The sequence below is a fragment of the Myripristis murdjan genome, chromosome 10, assembly GCF_902150065.1.
Source record: "Myripristis murdjan chromosome 10, fMyrMur1.1, whole genome shotgun sequence".
NCBI lineage: Eukaryota > Metazoa > Chordata > Actinopteri > Holocentriformes > Holocentridae > Myripristis > Myripristis murdjan.
Window position 1 is genome coordinate 14,902,273 of NC_043989.1, and position 17,785 is coordinate 14,920,057.

General features: G+C 39.4%; 2 protein-coding genes across 2 annotated transcripts in view; both read right to left on the reverse strand.

Annotated features, from left to right (window-relative positions):
* gpc3 (glypican 3) overlaps window positions 1-2,011 on the reverse strand; it is a 97,596-nt gene extending 95,585 nt beyond the window's left edge. The window contains exon 1 of the mRNA XM_030062103.1: window positions 1,849-2,011. Within this exon, the coding sequence (XP_029917963.1) occupies window positions 1,849-2,011 (163 nt within the window). The remainder of the gene's footprint in view (window positions 1-1,848) is intronic.
* Window positions 2,012-8,596: 6,585 nt separating this feature from the next.
* cab39l1 (calcium binding protein 39, like 1) lies at window positions 8,597-16,766 on the reverse strand. Its single transcript, XM_030061667.1, has 9 exons — window positions 16,426-16,766; window positions 15,705-15,869; window positions 15,422-15,586; window positions 15,121-15,239; window positions 13,793-13,961; window positions 13,517-13,576; window positions 13,365-13,430; window positions 13,057-13,200; window positions 8,597-12,476 (listed from the first exon to the last, which is right to left on the reverse strand). Exons 2-9 carry the CDS (start codon window positions 15,819-15,821, stop codon window positions 12,285-12,287), a joined length of 1,032 nt encoding a protein of 343 aa, XP_029917527.1. The 5' UTR covers window positions 15,822-15,869; window positions 16,426-16,766; the 3' UTR covers window positions 8,597-12,284.
* Between the last annotated feature and the right edge of the window lie 1,019 nt (window positions 16,767-17,785).

The window sequence follows — 17,785 nt, forward strand, 5'->3', positions numbered from 1 at the left end:
AAGTTTTCTCTCAGGAAGCAAAGGCAGATGTCCGACTGATCTTGACTGATGATCTTCAGGTATTCGGTGTTATATATTGCCGGTGCATGACCAGCCATAAAAATAGTGCATTAAATAGCACAATACACCCGACTATTAATGTGTAAGAGCACAGACATGGGTGATCAGGGCAGAATGGGACTGTGCAAGCCAAAATATCCCTTGAGCAGGCCATGTTGGATTTCCATTGTAAGTGTGGTTGTATGGTGGCCAACACATACAGATTTCACTGTCAAGGTGCAGGAGAAATAAGGGAAAGTAAAGCTGGCTGCCTGAGACTTTGAGAGGGTAAATATTTCTCTTGGCCTGATATGATTCCCGTTTTATGCTTCATGCCCTGTAGCTGGAAGACCGTGTTTGACTCTGTACGATTAAAGATGGATGCATGTAGAAATGCATTGGTTAGAGCTGCATGCACCCACAGATGAGCTATAACACGGGAAGAGGGTGCGTAAACAAAACATGTTTTTCGAAAATCTATTGTGACTGCTGTTTGCTTTCAAGCACTTTGCGTCAAGCACAACATAATCTTGATTTGTTGCACACTTAGATGTCCACAGTAAATTTTGTATTATTTTCTGATGAACTGTTTTAAAATCAAGTGGGTGCAAGGCAGAGGAATCGCTCGCTGTGGAGGGGGAGAAAACAGTTAACCTGAAGCTCTTCCCCTCACTGACATGACAGTGAAACACCCAGTTAACATTTGCAGCCAGCTGTGATTCAGCCACATGAGAGGGATATCAATTTACATACTCAATCAGAATGCAAGCAACAGGCTCCAGCAGTGCACCAATTACACAGTCAACTTGCTGTATCCTGCAAAGCAGGATGGGAGATTTTAAATGTTCCTCTATCCCACAAGCCCTGAATTATTTAACAATTGGCTCAGTGTATTTCTTGTTCATGTTTCTACAGATCACTTTTGTTGAGACGCATTCATTCTTTTCAACTGATACTGATTCAGGTGGCATTTCAGCTCCCATAGTCCAGGGAACAATAATTACTCTGTTTGGATGATTGCATCTTTTAGAAGATTGTTTTCAGGGTAGCCAAAATTTATATCTCAGCACTAATCTATAATCCATTCAGTGTAGCAGAGCAAAAGCTGGATAAAAAACCTGACTGGGGCAAAACTTGTTAATCAAGCCTTAGAGTGCTGATCTTTTTGTTGTTTTTGTATCATTAGATAATCCTTTTCCAGCACTCCTACTTTGTAAAGTTTTACACAATTAAATGAAATATCAACACTCAGCAACAGCAAAAGAGCCAAAACTGTAAAAAAAAAACCAACAAAAAAAAACAAAACATGTTTTAAAAAATCATCATACATGAATTCCAAAAGCACTGACAAAAGTTTGGCAGATTTCAGAAAAGGCTATTTGGCTCTATGGTAGGATCACAACCTGCAGTCAGACAGTTTAAGTTAACTGGTAGTTTATGTAAATCAGCCGGCAGATCTAACAGGGTAAACTGGTGAATGGGCAGACTGGTAAAAGGTTCATCAACTGGGCTGGAGAATCTGTGCATTTGGCTCTCGTTAGCCTTGGGAAAAATCAAACAAACAAAACAACAACTCGGAGAAGTCTGTGTTAAAGATCTCTTTCTCTTTGGCTAATATGGAATGCCAAAGTAAAATTTGAGTGGCCCCAAATTATCTCATAAAAATAGTGATCATTAATCCTAACGTTAACTCATGAAACGTTATTTCAGTCCGACCTACAACGTCCCAAAGCTGCAGAAAGGCTGTAATGCAGTTGACAGACCTATGCGTACAGCAGATGGTAGGTAGAGATTTAGGCTGATAGTTACCTGAAACTGGGGTTTCTGGGACCCATTTGGAGCCCGGGTGGTGAGACTGAAACACAGTGCGCACCTCTTGGCAGTTTGGTACAGCTACCTGTCCCGCGGGCAGGGAGAACAGCTGGAGGAGAGCGCACAGAAAGAGCGCACTATGCACTGACACACCAACCATGGCATACGACCGGCACTTGGCGAAACGGAACTGTGGGGCGGGATACAAACAGCTGAGATAAACTTCCCAAACCAAGAAAAAAAAAAAAGTTACAGACGGATCCTGTGATTGTGCTGATGAAGTGAAAGTGCAGCTCCTGGCTCCGCTCTGATAAGCATCCTTCCGCTTTCCATCCAGGGAAGCCAAGACCTGAGAGGCTGCGCGGTCCGTCCACTTGGAGAGCTGTTTGTGTTAAGCCTCTTGGTAAAGCTATCCTGATAACTTAAAGAGTCCCTCTTCACTTGCAGCACAGACTCTCAGCTGGCTGCTCAGATGAACGAGCCCCGAATAAATCTGCGCCCTCCTCAAAGCGCGCGCCACGGCTCCGGTGCGCGCATATAGAAATCTCCTCTCTCATGTAATGATGATCTGGGCTGATGCATTGCCCTTAGTGGCTGCAGAGCACAGCTTAGCAGGGAATTAATGCAGTACCTGCGCTGTTGTCCTGTTAGATGAATGGTACAATGCACGGCAGCAATTACGCCACAATGGGCTACTATTCCCGCTGCAGGGCTGTATAAATGTATATATACATAGTGCATTAAAAATAAATGACATAAGCTTACTATATGGACACAAAGTGTTTTTATTAGTGCAGTAAGAAAAACATCAATACAAAGAGAAAAGCTCACAAGGACTATTAACTTACAGGATTTGGCAAAAGTATCATTTTATAATTCAGGCCTTAATTCTGTAGTATCAATACCAAATAATATTTCATTTCACAATGACTCCAGTATCTCCATCTCATCTTGAGTGGACTGGGATCTCAGTTGCCAATCTTGCTATTTAGAACCAATAAAATTAAGCTGGTGCCATCTAGTGGTCAATCTGCATGCCAGCAGGCACCAGAGAAGTCCACACGCTCTTTTTTGTATTAAAAGTTGGTAACTTACAAAAGCACATTTATTATGGCAGTTTGATTGAAATAGTTTTTATACAAATAAAAAGAAATTTATGGCTGCTCGGAACATCTGGCGGATTACAGATGGATACTGTGCAATTTTGGTTTAGATTTTGTTTAGTATTAAAATTGCTAAGTCATCCACCCGAAAACAGCAAGACAACACAGCAACAGCACAATGAGTTGATATTAAGATGTCTTCAGAGCCTAACTGGCCTGACAGCAAGACAACAACAGCAGCTGTTCTGTCATGCCTGCGGTGAATTGATTTTTTTTGTCTATCAAGCATTCATCTGTGTGCCTACCATAACAAAACCATTTCAGGGAAGGTTTCTCTCTTCCTCTGGCTGCATGTCTGAGTAACAGGGAGCTTTGCATGGATTTGCACAGCAGAAATATGACGAAGCTGAGAGCAAACCAACAAAACTCTCTGTAAACACATCCCGCACATCTGCCGTCGAGGTAATGAATCGGCTGATGAAAAAGATAAGGTGACCAGAAGTACCTGAAGTGCACATACTGCAGTAGATGTGTTGTGTACTACCTGCACTGTGAGCACTTTGGAACTGCCAGGTCTACAGCACAAGACGTCCAGGCAATACACCGCATATTAATTTGAGTCACTGATAAAGGAAAACATGCAGGTTTTAGCACAATCCCAATGATAAATGAAACATGTGGTATGCACTGGCATTTATTAACACATCAACACATTTGAAAACCGTCGTCTCTACATTTCATAAACATTTCTGACTCAATATCTGATTAAATAAAAATGAAAACAAGTGATTAGGTTGTTACATTCATATTAATGACTACACTCATTTTTCTTGGTGGGAATTCTTTGGGGAAAAAACTGCAACACTGCATGCTGGCTCTAGGTAATTACACAGATACACAAGTCTTATGCGCTGAACTGAATCATAAAATGTTATAATATTCTAAAAAATAAAACTAGAGGCATTTCATTACAGAGGTACAGGAGTTTGCAGGCCATATGTAATGAAAAACATTTCAGGACTTGGCAGAACAAGCCCTCCAGCCAGAAGGAGCAACTAGGGCAGTAGATACTGGACTACTTCACTAACTACACTAGATGCACCTTAGCTGGAGGACCATAGGGTCAATAAAGACATGGAAGTCATGGGACAGATGTCCTCGATTGCCTCCTACTCCATATGAGATATTCCCCGTCTGCGCCATCTGAAAAGAGGACAAAATTGATTACCAGTGGCATGCATGTAAATATTGAAAATGATCCTTTAACTCAAAAAAGCAATGTAAAGCAATGGCCAAAGCAGCTGTTTGTCTCTTCATTTGTAGGGGAAATAAATTAAGACCTACAATAAAAACATGTAAGTAGTATTGAACTGATGCAAGGTAATTGAAGATAGACTCTCTTAAGGAAAGAATGGGTAAAGAATGCTTTTCTGAAAGCAAGAATTGATTTTTGGCTTAAATTGATGGTTTGCCTTGTGATGATCATCGACTGGAGGCAATTATTTAACCCACCGTTTTGTTTGCCACTACATCACTGCCGGCGGTGACTGCAAAATGTTTGTTTCCAGACATTGCAAATATAACCAGAACATCTTCTAATTTGTTTTGTGCAGGATTGCATAGGCAACAGTAGGCTACACTGATTATTGTAGCTGTGATATCACCATATTATAAAACCAGGATTCAGCTTGGTTAACATCACATTTTTGTGGCAGAAACTTTCAGTCTGATACACTGTGGGACTTAAACTCCTTACATTAGTCATGCAATAATATTGGGACGAGGAAGGGAACATTTAAGACAATTCACTTACTATTCATAGATAGATAGGGATTTTATAAAGCCTATATTTTTCATTCCTAGACTTTAAGGCTTTTGTAGCTGGTAAGAAGTCTGAAAAGGTTGCACTGCTTAGCTGCTGGTTATTTATTTATTTATTTATTTAGAATAAAATAATTAGTCTAGGCACAATGAAAACATAAATTTCCACTATTGTAAAGTCACATTATCTGTACATGCAATGAACACCGTGAGGATTTTAAACTTATCTTCAAAAACCATGAACACATAATTTGCAGCTATTATTACTGCAACAGTCCCACTTTAACAGGAGGCTTGTTTTTTCCGAGTTACCTTTTAATAAGTTTATGAATGAGGCTCGCTTTCACTGAAGGTGTTGCGCCTTGACAAAGTGGCGCCAACCGCGTCTTGTGACCAGCTGCTCGGCTCAAGTCAATTAAAAAAAAAAAAAAAAAGAAAAGAAAAAGAAAAAGGATCTCAATGGGAATCGCGTCTACTTTTGTCCAATTACTTCCTAACACAGTCATTTCCAACTTCTACAGAGCAGGTGGCCACATTTTCGGAGGGGTTTATACGAGTTATTAAATCTGAGAGTGGGGGGGGGAAGCCCAAACAATAGCCTTATCAAATATCTCTGCAAAACACGTTAAATAGAGAATTTCAGCTTGTGTGGCTCCCCAAGTGCAGCCGATGGAAGTTGGGACGATTCCGACATAAGCGGAGGCATTTTCTGCGTGGAAGACTGTTGCATTGCACATGTGTTGAATACGCTCCACCTTAACAATACGGTCTAACAATTAATTAAATCATCAATCCCCTATCGAGGAAAAAAGCAAATTAAGTGACGCCCCTAGTTTTCTTTTAACCAAACGTTTGGGTAGAAAACCTTTTCCAATCAGGGCAGGTTATCAAATAAATATCCCTATAATGGAATAAAGAGGAAAAAGATGCACGCACATAAGCAACCTACCTCCATATCCGTCGCATTTTGTTGGGGTGTTTGAAATAGTATGGCTCCAGTATACAAGCCTTACCATGCAGGACACTCCAATATTACCACGTACCTTAGCACGCAGATGTTGGATCTCCTACAGATCCTCTTTGCCAGCCTTTTTCACCAACAAAAAGTTTTGTCATGCATGAAATTGTGAGAGCATCTTTTTTTTGTTGTTTTTCTCTTTGTGGGGGTGGGGAAAGGAACGCAGACGACGCAATCTTGTAGATGTCCTCTTAATCCACATAAACATGGTATTCCCTGCTTTGGGTTTTGCATTTAGACCATCCTGTTTTTGACGCTGCAGTCACACAAAGAAATAAAGTTCCCTGCAAAAGCTAGACTTTGTGGTTTGGAGAGGTGAATAGTTTGATTACCCATCTCGCTGCTCCATTCAGTGGTGTGGTCAAAGAGACCCAGAAGGCTTGTGACCTGTAACCCCTGTAAACCCTACCCCCACATAGCCCTGTGCTCTATCTGCAGCAGCATGTCCCTCAATCCTCCCGCTTGATATGGAGCCAAAAAATGTCCCCATTGCATACTTTTCCAACATGCTTTTTCAGTGATCCCAACCTCAGCCGGGCTGATGGTGCGTTTTCAAAGCATGGTACGCCCCTCTGCCGTGAGAATACCCTCCATCGTAGCCTTATTTGCCTCCTTGTTTGATTGAACTTTAACCTACTTTCCCAGACTGCATTTTCTCTGCTTGTATAGAGTGCCATTGGTGGACTCAAATTCCAACTGACTTTGCATTTGACCATGTATATTAAAAAAAAAATAATAATAAAAAAATAAAAACACAGTTTAATCTCATGAAGCAATAGTTTGAATGCTGTACTATTTAAAAGTGCAGAAAACCTCTGAGACCTTCAGTGGTGTGTTTATTGTGCTCATTAGGATATTTTCCCCCCAACAATAGGCTATAATGCCTTCATGTGTTCAAAGTAGCTGAAACATCTTTTTGTGTTATGAATTTAGCTGTTGCATCATCAAACAAATGTAGGCCTCTTAGGTTCAAGATGGTTAAATTTTTGTTGACACAAATTTCACATGGGGGAATTTGACCTCTGGAGGGAAAAAAAAAGTGCCAGCCGATTGAACTGCCTTCAGTCATGCAGGCTGCCTCCTGGTACGATGGAATGCATCCCAGTGTTTTGAACCGGGCTGGGGACTCAGTGACACCGCTGCTGCTCCAGAGTCAGAGCTGCTAAAAGGGGGGGTGGGTTATTTAAACACTGCCAATATTAATTTGCACCACAGGGAGAATGGACTGTAAGAGATGCAAAGGACATCTGACAGTATGTGGGAAAACTCTACTGGAGGTAAAAGTGCATTTCAGTGTTAAAAAAAGAGAGAGAGAAAAATTAAGGCATATATAGGTTATAAGTAAAGGTACATTTCAATGTAAAATATATACTGGTATATGCAAATATCCTCCCATTCATCCATTCGCTCAGTCAGCAATATTAAACTGGCACCAGTCATCACCTTGTTAGCTTTTCAAAGATGTTTATATTCACAAAGATTATGAGTTATAATGTTGGCAAAATCAATTTGATGAGCATTTGGAATAGGTTAAAAACTTTGCATTGCCTTAAACTGCAGCTATAGCTCTTACTTTAGATCCATCCTGCTAAGATGTTTGTTCTGAATGCTCAAGAATTTTTGCAGTGATTTGAGGCTGTTGTTTTGCACGAGAGGAGCTTTTTGTTAAGAGCGTGCTTTCACATGAATCAATAGTGTTTTTTTCTTTTTTTGCCTGAGTGACAAAGGGAGATCAATCAGATGGCCACTGGGTGGAGACATTGTTTGTCTCACTTCCCTTGAGCTTGGATAAACCTCTGTGTTTCTCTAAATCCCTGAGAGACCTGGGAAGGATCCTCAAAGCATGGCTCTTGGACGTTCCACATTGGATCTACATGCGAGTGGCTGCGGCAGACTGAGGAGGCAGCAGTGACGTGGACAGCCAGAGACGAGTCAAGGGAGAAAAGGAAGCAGAGTCGTGGACGTCCAGGTGATTTCAGTCCATCCTAAGAGCAAGGTCTAAAGAACATGATAGATAGAGATAGATAGATACTTTATTCATCCCGCAGGAAATTCACAATGCAGCTAGAGTGATGAGGAAAATGGTGCGTTCAGGACTGTGTGAATTTCAGGAGCACAGCTTGATAGTCCAGGAAAACACCAGGATGAGAAGATGCTGCAGATGGAGCACTGTAGGCCAAAACGTGTGATGGAGCAGACCAGGAGAAATCACAAAAGCAACACATTAGGCTTAGAAAAATAACTCACTTTATAATCTGTTTCTCATTACTGAGTTTCTTACAGACAGATGTTATGCTTTCAATCAAATGCCAGCCAAAGGTTGAGACGTCTGTTAAAGCATCATGATGCAACTTACCTTTTCTGCAATTTTCTGCAACACATATAGAACTAAATCCAATTTCTCATTGCTAAAATTATGCCAGGTATAAATCAAGTTATTGCTTTAAATTATAATCCTGTTTAAAGTTTTGGTTGCTTGAAATTCTGGTAATCTCACAATGAAAACAGTCTCTCTTGTTGCACTTCTTGTAAGTTACTCTGGAAAAAGAGCGCAAGCTCAGTGTTTAAAATACAAAATCTAAATGCTACAGCCACCTGAAGACTGAGCTACACATGAAAAAAGTCCAAGATAAAACCAACACAAGAGAGACGACTGCATTGTCACACTGCTTCTTGTCTTCAGTCTTTAAAATACACATCTCATTCTTTTAAGGCAAGTTCCCTGGGTTTCAAACTTAGTCTAAGTTTGTAGGGGAATTCACTTTCCTAAAATAATCATCTCAATTGATGGAGCCACAGAAAATGTTGTGCCATGAAATTTTATTTTCATGAATGCTTTCACACTTTTGCTCTTTAAAATAAAGCTATATACACTTACAATTCTCTCCCATGGTAAATAAGGAAAATATTCATGTATCTAAGGTTATGGGGGAAAAAAGAAGGCAACAGAGTGGAAAAATTACATTTACATTTCAAAAAGAGGTTTCAATCACCAAATTTATAGTCTTTATCTTACATTAAGGAATTTATGTTGATGTCTAAATAAAATTGCCAGTGAATTATGATGTACTCAAATAACCGGAGGTAGGATTATTCCAAGAAATGTATTTTTGTACAGCTGATACAAGGTGCCAATAACTCCTTTTGGTGAATTACCCAAACTGTATTTGATGAATCTGTATAAACAATTTATCCATGCCAAAATGAACCTCATGATTAGAGCCGTATTTCAAGAAAGTTTGTATGGACCAAGCACCCACTTTTAAATTCACATGGAATTATTTCTTAAAATAAACCTGGTGGTAACGGAAGTTTAGCTTACTTGTAATGGAGACCTGTGTGTGTGTGTGTGTGTGTTTGTTCAGTATTATTTTTGAAATTGGTGGATTTCACATTTGCAACGGTTAGATTTTACATAACTCTCATAAACTCTTTAATAAATTTATCAGTGCCAGGGATGTTTTGAGAAACATCTTAGCCCAGAGATACTCTGCAAACGTTCTCTCAGAAGCTGGCTGGCATGGTGCTGCACAGTGAGCAGGACTACATCAGGCTGTTTATGCATTATGTACCACATGCACAGTAAATTTCCAAAACAAATTTATGGACCCAGAAAGGCCTCATATTGACCTTACGATTATTTGGAGGCATGTATATTGATCTAAAAATGCAAATTAAGTATGACCAAAAACCTATATTGAGGGTTCTCTGCAGATCTCTCTTTTCAAAATGTATGTACCATAGAAACTGAAATAAATTTCTATGATATATACACACATAGGATCACATTTGCAGCATATTTATCTGGCTGTTGGATGTGGGTCTGAGAAATTACTGCTACATTTGGGGCGTGAAATGCATTTTTTTCCCTTTCATATAGACTTTGGTTTAAAAAACAAATTAAGAGGTTTTCACATGATCATTACAATCGATTAAATTTCTTTAGGTAAGGCAGCATTCACTATATGGTACCATATTGCAATTCATTATGAATTAACATTTGTGTGGCACCACTCAATAAAATATTTAGTTTCAAAAGTCTAGTTTTCTATTGTGAAAACCAGGTTGCAGTCCCTGTTCAAGTTAAAACATAGTTATCAAGTTTAGGCATGCATACAAACCACTGTTGTGTATAATCAAAATGTCAAATAAAACATATTGTCAAGGAAGGAAAGAAAGAGAACACAGCATTTACAAACTCAAATCCCATGAGGTATATACTAAAGACTGTGCCAACACACAACAAATTCTCAAAATCCCTAATATGCAGTTTTAGAAACAGTGACAAGTAAGGCAATTATTTCAACAGAATGCTTTCTAAGGCCGACGATACACAGTGCAACTTAAATGCAATTTTGCTGCATGTTGTAAATTAAATTTTTACTGTTTAAATGTCAACAAACCCATATGAAACCCTTCTGATGGTGATGTAAACCAAAGTCATGATTTCCATTGGCTGGAGCTCCAAAACAAACTCAATTGCATGCGCCCACAGAGCATGAAAAGTTTCACATGTAACCTCGGCCTTAGCGGTTCAACCCACAGCTGAGCCAAGTGAGTGACCTTGGTAAATTCAGTGCGCATCATCCAGAACAGACCTGTGCTTGTTTTAACAGTGCATGTCACTATTTTGTGAGTGTAATGAGACTTTGATAGGTAGTGCATACTAATGCATCATAGGCATATTATAATGTACTCTAATTATAATCACAATCACATAAAAAACAGTTTCATACATAATGCATTATGACATTTTGAATTAGGTGTATTTAGTATTTGCCACCTTTGCTTTTTGCACATTTGGCTGTGCAAACAGAACTGCTTCAAACTTTATCAGAGGGAGGTTTTGTTTGCATGAAATTAGGGTGATCAACTCCATAGCAGAATTTAACTGAATTGGAAAAGAGCAAAGAGAAATTTGCTTTAACTATAAATTTTCATCAAAAAAGATCTTAAATACATCTTCTGTGGATTTTATGAAAGTACTCTGCCTCAAGCCGAGAGTATAAGATGATCAACATGGCCAAATGAAAAATAAATCACCTCATACCACTATGTTGTGTTTCTGAAGCCCCCCCACTGAATTTCAAAGTAAAATTATCCAGGAAAAGCAATTCCTGTCAGCACACACCACATCATACACACATGCCAAGTCAATTAACATAATAGATTAAATTGTGTTCCAATATGAGTACTTATAAGATACTTATGATGCATTGCAACGCTTTATCAAAAACACTTCAAGTAGTCTGCAATAATATTTCTTTTCTGCTGAGCAGTGCTGTTTTTGTCAAGCAGCAGCACATCAATGAGTTTCTTAACCCGTCTGGTGAAAATATTGGTTTCTGCTGAGTTTCTGTCCTATAATCTGTTGCTTTGTGGCATTTTTCATCCTATAGATCCCACTCCCATTAAAAAAAAAAAAAGATCAAGGTAAATTCTCATACTGCGTATATTTCTTAAATAGAGTATAATTAAAGAGTATAATTATTATCAAAAATAAGTCATTTTCACTGTGTATCTGGGGATGAAATGAAGTGCATCCATTGAGATCAATTGGTATATCCTGACCGCCCATGTTAGCAGTGAACTGATGGCTGCCCGACACCCTGCAGCATTATCTGATACCTTGTTTCTATTTCAGTCATGTAAGCCTTGCTGACCACAGCCTAACTAAAACCCCTGCACAATAAATTGATTTCTCTATGGTTTTGATTTTCTCTTCCTGTGCCAGCTAACGCATTAGCAAGTACAGCAGGATGACTTCTGACCCCTCAAACCTTACACACGCACCAAAGGCCAACTAACCACCTATTAAACACCAAAGATTACCATGCGCTGACCTGGCTAAAATATAATCCAGATGTCATTACGCTTATGTCAAATTTCAGAAGATCATTTACATCCCAGAATAACAGAATAGCTTACAATAAGGCAATAAACCAATACTATGGAATTAGTTGGGCTAAGCAATGTATTAGAAAGAAGAGTTAAGTTTCAAAATGTTAACCTTACGCTTACATTAGCAAAACATTTATTCTTCCTCATAATTTTTAAAGCCGCTGATATATTGACATCTTTGTGAAAAAGGCTTTCAAGAACACCTCAGAGCTTGTGCTGGCTGTGGATGGGGTGAAGCTTCTTTTATTGTAAGGGCTTTTCCAGTGAAAATGTATGAGGAAATTGCTTATCTAAAAGGTAACAGTTTAAGGTCCAACATTACAAGCTCTGACTAGATGCATTTTATTAACACTAAAGAAGCACTAAGGTTTAAATAACAGTTCTTGGCCCACTCACAGTTGCCTGATGGAAATCATATCCACACTAAGAAAAAAAGTGAAAGAAGTAGTTTTTACTTTACTCCTATATTTTGAGGTTAATGGATCCTAAGGAAGTATCTCTGTTACACTCTCACTTCTCCAAGGGCTCAATCCCTCCAACCGCCACCTCTAATAATAACACCACCTGACGGAGCGGTCATCCCTGCGACCTTACGCCTCCTCGGGTGCCGTGGGCCTCTTCAGGTCTCGGATCTGCTTGATCAGATAGTTCTTCTCGTCACAGAACTGCTCGTCCTCAGATCTGTCTGTCTGAAAGTGGCTCAGGAAGTCCACTAGCTTGGTCTGGTTCTTCAGCAGTATGTCCAGCACAGGCTGAGTCTTGTTGGGGTTTGCAACAAACACCTATGAGAGCAGAGAGGGACATATGGAGCCTAAGACTGAAGAGCTGCATCCTGAAGTGTGTTGTCTGCCCTTTAAAAATGTAACAACTTCTCTAACTAGTAGCACAAAATTCAACAAATTATAGTAGTTTGGCAGGCAGAGATCATCTGCTGCTTTGTTGTCCACAGTGTTTAATTCATGCTCAATTCTAATTATTAAGGACCACAACAGAAATAGGTTTTTAATTTGAGTGTGATCTTGACAACTCTTTGCCTATTACAATTGCAATTACATTTCTTATAAAGTTTCCAAAAATAAACTAATTCCAACATTAAGCAGTGACCTTATACCAATATTTTACCAACATATGCCTTATATTAGAAAAAATTAACACCTCTATGGACTAGATTCTAATGATTTAAAAGCTACAGAATGATTAACTTTTATGTAAAAAGGTATGTAATATTTTACAATGCAACCTCAAAAAATTCAGTTCAGTGTACTGCAAATTGTTTTACTGTAACAGTTGAAGATACATGTAATATGTCCTAAAAACTAAAGAAAACTTTTCGAAATTTATGATGCATGCAGCAGTACACACCTTGAAGACATGGAAGGCTTCAAACTGGATGTTGCGGCTGTTATCTTTGAGCAAGTTCATCATCAGTTTTAAGTTCTCTGCCCGACTGATGTACTTGGTCATCACAGTGAAGTTGTGTCTATCCAGCAGAAGTTCCCCAAGGAGCTGAAAACAGTCACACAGTTGAATGAAGAGCACTTTGTTTGGTTGAACATGCAGTCAGTGAGCAAGTCAGTGATTCCTGTGTCAGTGGCCCAAATAAATGTTTGACAGGTATTTTAATTAGAGTTTCAGTACTTGTTGAAATTCTGATTTGAGAGTGACAGTACCTTCAAAGACTGACGTTTGGTGACGTAGTTGTCTGAATGTAGGAGCTTCTCGTATTCTGTAAACACCTGACAAATATAAAAAAGAGTTTTAAAATGTGTATGTTAAGCACAGCAAGAGAATTTCTCTTCAAAATGCAGACTAGAAAACTCACCCTATCGTAATTGGTCTCCAGAAAATCTGCGCACATAATCTTGTGTCTTGTGAGAAGATCCTGAGAAGACAGAGATCAGAGTGTTTGAATCAAAGCTTTTATCTTCTCTTTTATATTTATATTCTTTTTTGGCTTGTAAAAGCACTTTGTGGACTATGGTTTAAGTGCTCCACGAGTACAGCTTATGATGATGATGATGATTAGTGTTATCACTATTATAATTATTATCATGTTAGTACAGACGTAACATCATAAGAAAGCAAATTAGCAGTGAACCTTGAATGAGGCAAAAGCATCCGAGGCAATGTCAAAGGTTGACAGTTCCACATAACGGAAGAAGCAGTAGAAGTCCTCAGAGAAGAGCACTGTCCGTGCCAAAGCCTCATGACGCAGACACTCTCTCAGCATCATCCCACAGTTCAGGGCCACCTCTGCAGTCTCATATCTGCAAAGGTTTATACATATCAGGCCTTTCAGTAAAATAGCTTTCCATCATATGGAGTTACCATTTGCTGGTTGTAAGATATTGCCTACACTCTAGATTAAACAAAAAATGAAAAAGAAGAAAATCGATGTCCTTGAAGGGCAAACCGAACGTAAAACATTTTTTAGAGCTATGAAAAAAAACAGCTACTGGGCATATTTTGTTGTACTATAGTATATTTTTGTTATTCCTGCAGATGCACTAACTGGCAAAACTCAGACAATGTGACATTACAGCGAGATATTTCCTCTGCAGCTACAGTGGAGTTTTCATAGCAGAAAATGTACCATCTGTCAAAAACATTGAAAGAAAATGCTAAACTTTGGTGTCAGCCCCTCAGAATCTAAGAGCAAGAGTTTCTTTACAGACCCTCCATTCTGCACAAACATTTAACAATCATACAGAAATAACAATTTGTCCACTAGCAGAAGCCTCCATACACCAGAAGGCAATGCAGCCAAAACATGCTGAAATTTAAATGAGTGTCATGACTTTCACTTCTTCTTGCCTGGAAAACGTCTCACTGTGCTACTGCTCTCTCCACCTGTACATACAGTATAACCCACAGCTGAATTCAACAAGTTCTCACCTGTTCTTTGAGTGCCGTCAAAAAAATCTCGAGGCAGGATGAGGTATAACCAAAACAGGTAAACAACACTGGATAAAAAATAACTCCTAGAATCAGGGCTGGACGATATGACCCAAAAAATAAAATCTCCATTTTTTTTCCTCTACACCATTCACGATTTTAATCTACATTTTTCTTGTTTTTCACCAACAGCTATCACTAACTGATGGGAATTTTTGCAAGCATGATCATGTGACTGGTGATTCGTGCATGCGTTTCTGGGCATGCACCTTCTTGTTCGACAGAGCACTCAGCAGCTGTTATAACATAAGTAGTAAAAATCTCAACTTTACGATTCAGCTGTTTTTGTTGCATCGAGTTAAAATATACATATGAATTAACTGATTTAATCAATGCCCAGCCCTACCTCATAAATTAATGATATCTAACAGTGTAAGAGTGTCCGAGGGTGGAATTTTCCTTTGACAACTCTGACTGGATAGTCCTGGCACACATCTAACATGAAATACCCAGGAAAAAACCACAACTTACCCTTTCAGGAGCATGAAGAGGATCTGTGGGTGTGAGGAGATGTATTCTACCGTGGGTGTGCGAGTACCGATCTGACGTCGCACAATATTGCTGAACAAGTGCACCACATCCTTCTTGCCCTGTGGAAGTCATTCTGATGAATAGCTGACTTGTAGTGCTAATATGGAAAGATATTTTTTGCTTTGGGCTTAGCTGCCCCAATCAGGCACTTGCACCCACTGACTCTTCAGTATCTGCACAAAGAAATCAATACTTCTCACATACATAAAAGTCATCCCAGAAAATAGTACATTTCCCCCACCTCAAAATCAATCCTCTGCAGATTTGCAATGAGAGCAATGAGGAGGTTGGTGTTGTACAGCTCTTGTGCGAGCTGAGCCACAGCCTCAGTTTGAGGCTCCTTGTCGCCTGTCCCACACAACACTTCTTTCAGGGAAGCCAGATTTTTTGACACCTCCTCTGCAACCTTAACAAACAGAAAAATAGTCAACTGCTAGTCTCGTCCATTGACATCAAAATGACAAGCCCAATTTCAACCATAAAGTAGCCAGAGGAACAAACATGCACATCACATCATCACTAACCTTATCACACTTTTTGCTCTCTGCAGCGTCCAGCTTTTCCATGTATGCCACATTCTCCTTCAAACTCTTCACTATCTCAGCCGGACTCTTCTGAGACTTCCCAAAAGGAAAAGGCATGGTGGAGGGCAAAGTAATCCAAACCTAATTGTCTGATGAAGTGACAAACTGTTTCAAGAGAAGGGAAGGAGTCAGTTGCAATTAACATGAAGGTAAAGCACATTAACTTCCTGTACCTTTCAGGGACAGGAAATGGCTGCAAAGCAGAGCCGCACACCTGAAGAAAACGAGGCTTCAGGCTAGCTATGCTATGCTAGTATTTCAGCGAAAATCGACGCTGGTTAACAGCAAACTACGAGAAACTCACTGACTCCTTATTAAAACTTACTAACGACTCACGTAGATAATACTGCTACGTACCCTGTCACACACACGGGCAGCATTGGCGTTGAAATAACAGCTTATTTGACTTCACTGGGTGCACAGCAGACTACAAACTCTTAGTTAACCAAGCCCAACAAGGATGTCACGGCAACCAGCGTCAAGAACAAGACGTGAACGTTTCATCAGCAAAAGTTCAGCATGCTAGCTTGTGAGCTGGCTGCAGTGACAAGTCCACTAACTTCACCTTTAGAGTTTGTGTTAGTAATAAGACAGCGAACAGGACGACAAAACACACACACACACACATACCAGTTGTTGAAACACTGTTGACAAGACTCACCAGTTTTTGAACTTGAAGGAGGCTCGGTGGGTAAAGGTTAGCCAGCTAATGTCAGTTAGCAAGTTGTTACCAGTAACTTGCTCCCCTCTACTGAGAAATGCCTCTATCTGGGATCCCCGACGTTAGCTATCTAACGTGTGCTAAACGTAGCTACAAACTACTCCGACGGACGGCCTTCATAGCTAAATTTACTGACTCTAAATCTCTCTACTCGTCCCCTAAGTCGCAAGCTAGCTCAGTTGAAGAGTGTTTCAGGGCTGTCCTGTCTGACAACTTCATTTCCCTGTTCTGCTCAGGCTCCTGTTCTCTCCTCACCAAGGGACACTGGGCGGCTGTGTTTTGTTGGCGACGTCCGTGCGACAGTGACTGACGCCTCTCCCGGCCAATCAGCTTGAAGGAACCAACGCGCTGTGGCAACGCCCCCTCCGAGGCAATACCGTTGCGCGTGTTCACGGCTCAGCGTGTCTCGCGTGAGAGGAGCGGAACATGCGCGGAGTTGTTATAGTTTGGTACTTTTGCTTAGTTTTTTAAATTTTAATTTCGCTTTTAATTTTAATTTTCAATTACTGTTAGTTTCAATTCGTTTACAGAGTGCATTTGCTCGTTTCAAGTTAGTTTTTTTATTGTTTGAAAATGTAGTTTTAATTTACTTTGTATTAGTTTCAGTGTTAGTTGTGAGTTGTTTTTTATTATTATAATTATAATATGGGGGGTATTTTTTGTCGGGAGCAAGATTTAAGAAGTTCAGAATGGGTATTATAATCCAAACCCAGCACTTTGTGAGGGCACTGGACTCACAGTCATGAACACATCCAGTCTCAGTGAACACATGCACCTATACCTCCTCCTGCTTGTGTTGATAAATTTGACCAAACTGACAAAACCCAAAACTAAACACATAATCTCTGTTTTTTTTTTTTTTTTTTTTTTTTTTTTTTTTTAAACTTTTATTTTAGTTAATTTTGTAAGTATAGCCTATGGCATCGTTTCAGTTGTTGTGTTTTAGTCTAGTTTTTGTTTTTATTTCTAATTCGGTTAACTAAAACGTTGTTTCACACCCGGGTTTAGTTTTTAATTTATTTTTAGTTAACTACAATAACCTGGGACGAGGGACTATACAAAAGTGAAGGTGATGAAGGCTCCGCTCACTGGCCTAACCGCGGACAAATAATCGAGCGCACCTAATCTTTTGATTAATTAAAAAAAAAAAAAAAAAAAAACAAGTTGATCTGTACCGTGACCATTTAAAGTTGCATTACTACTAGCACTCCTGGGTTGCAAGATTTACTCGTGGAATATTGAAATTACACCTTGATGATGACATTTTTTTTTTTTTTTTTGATTGCAAACAAATCCCAAT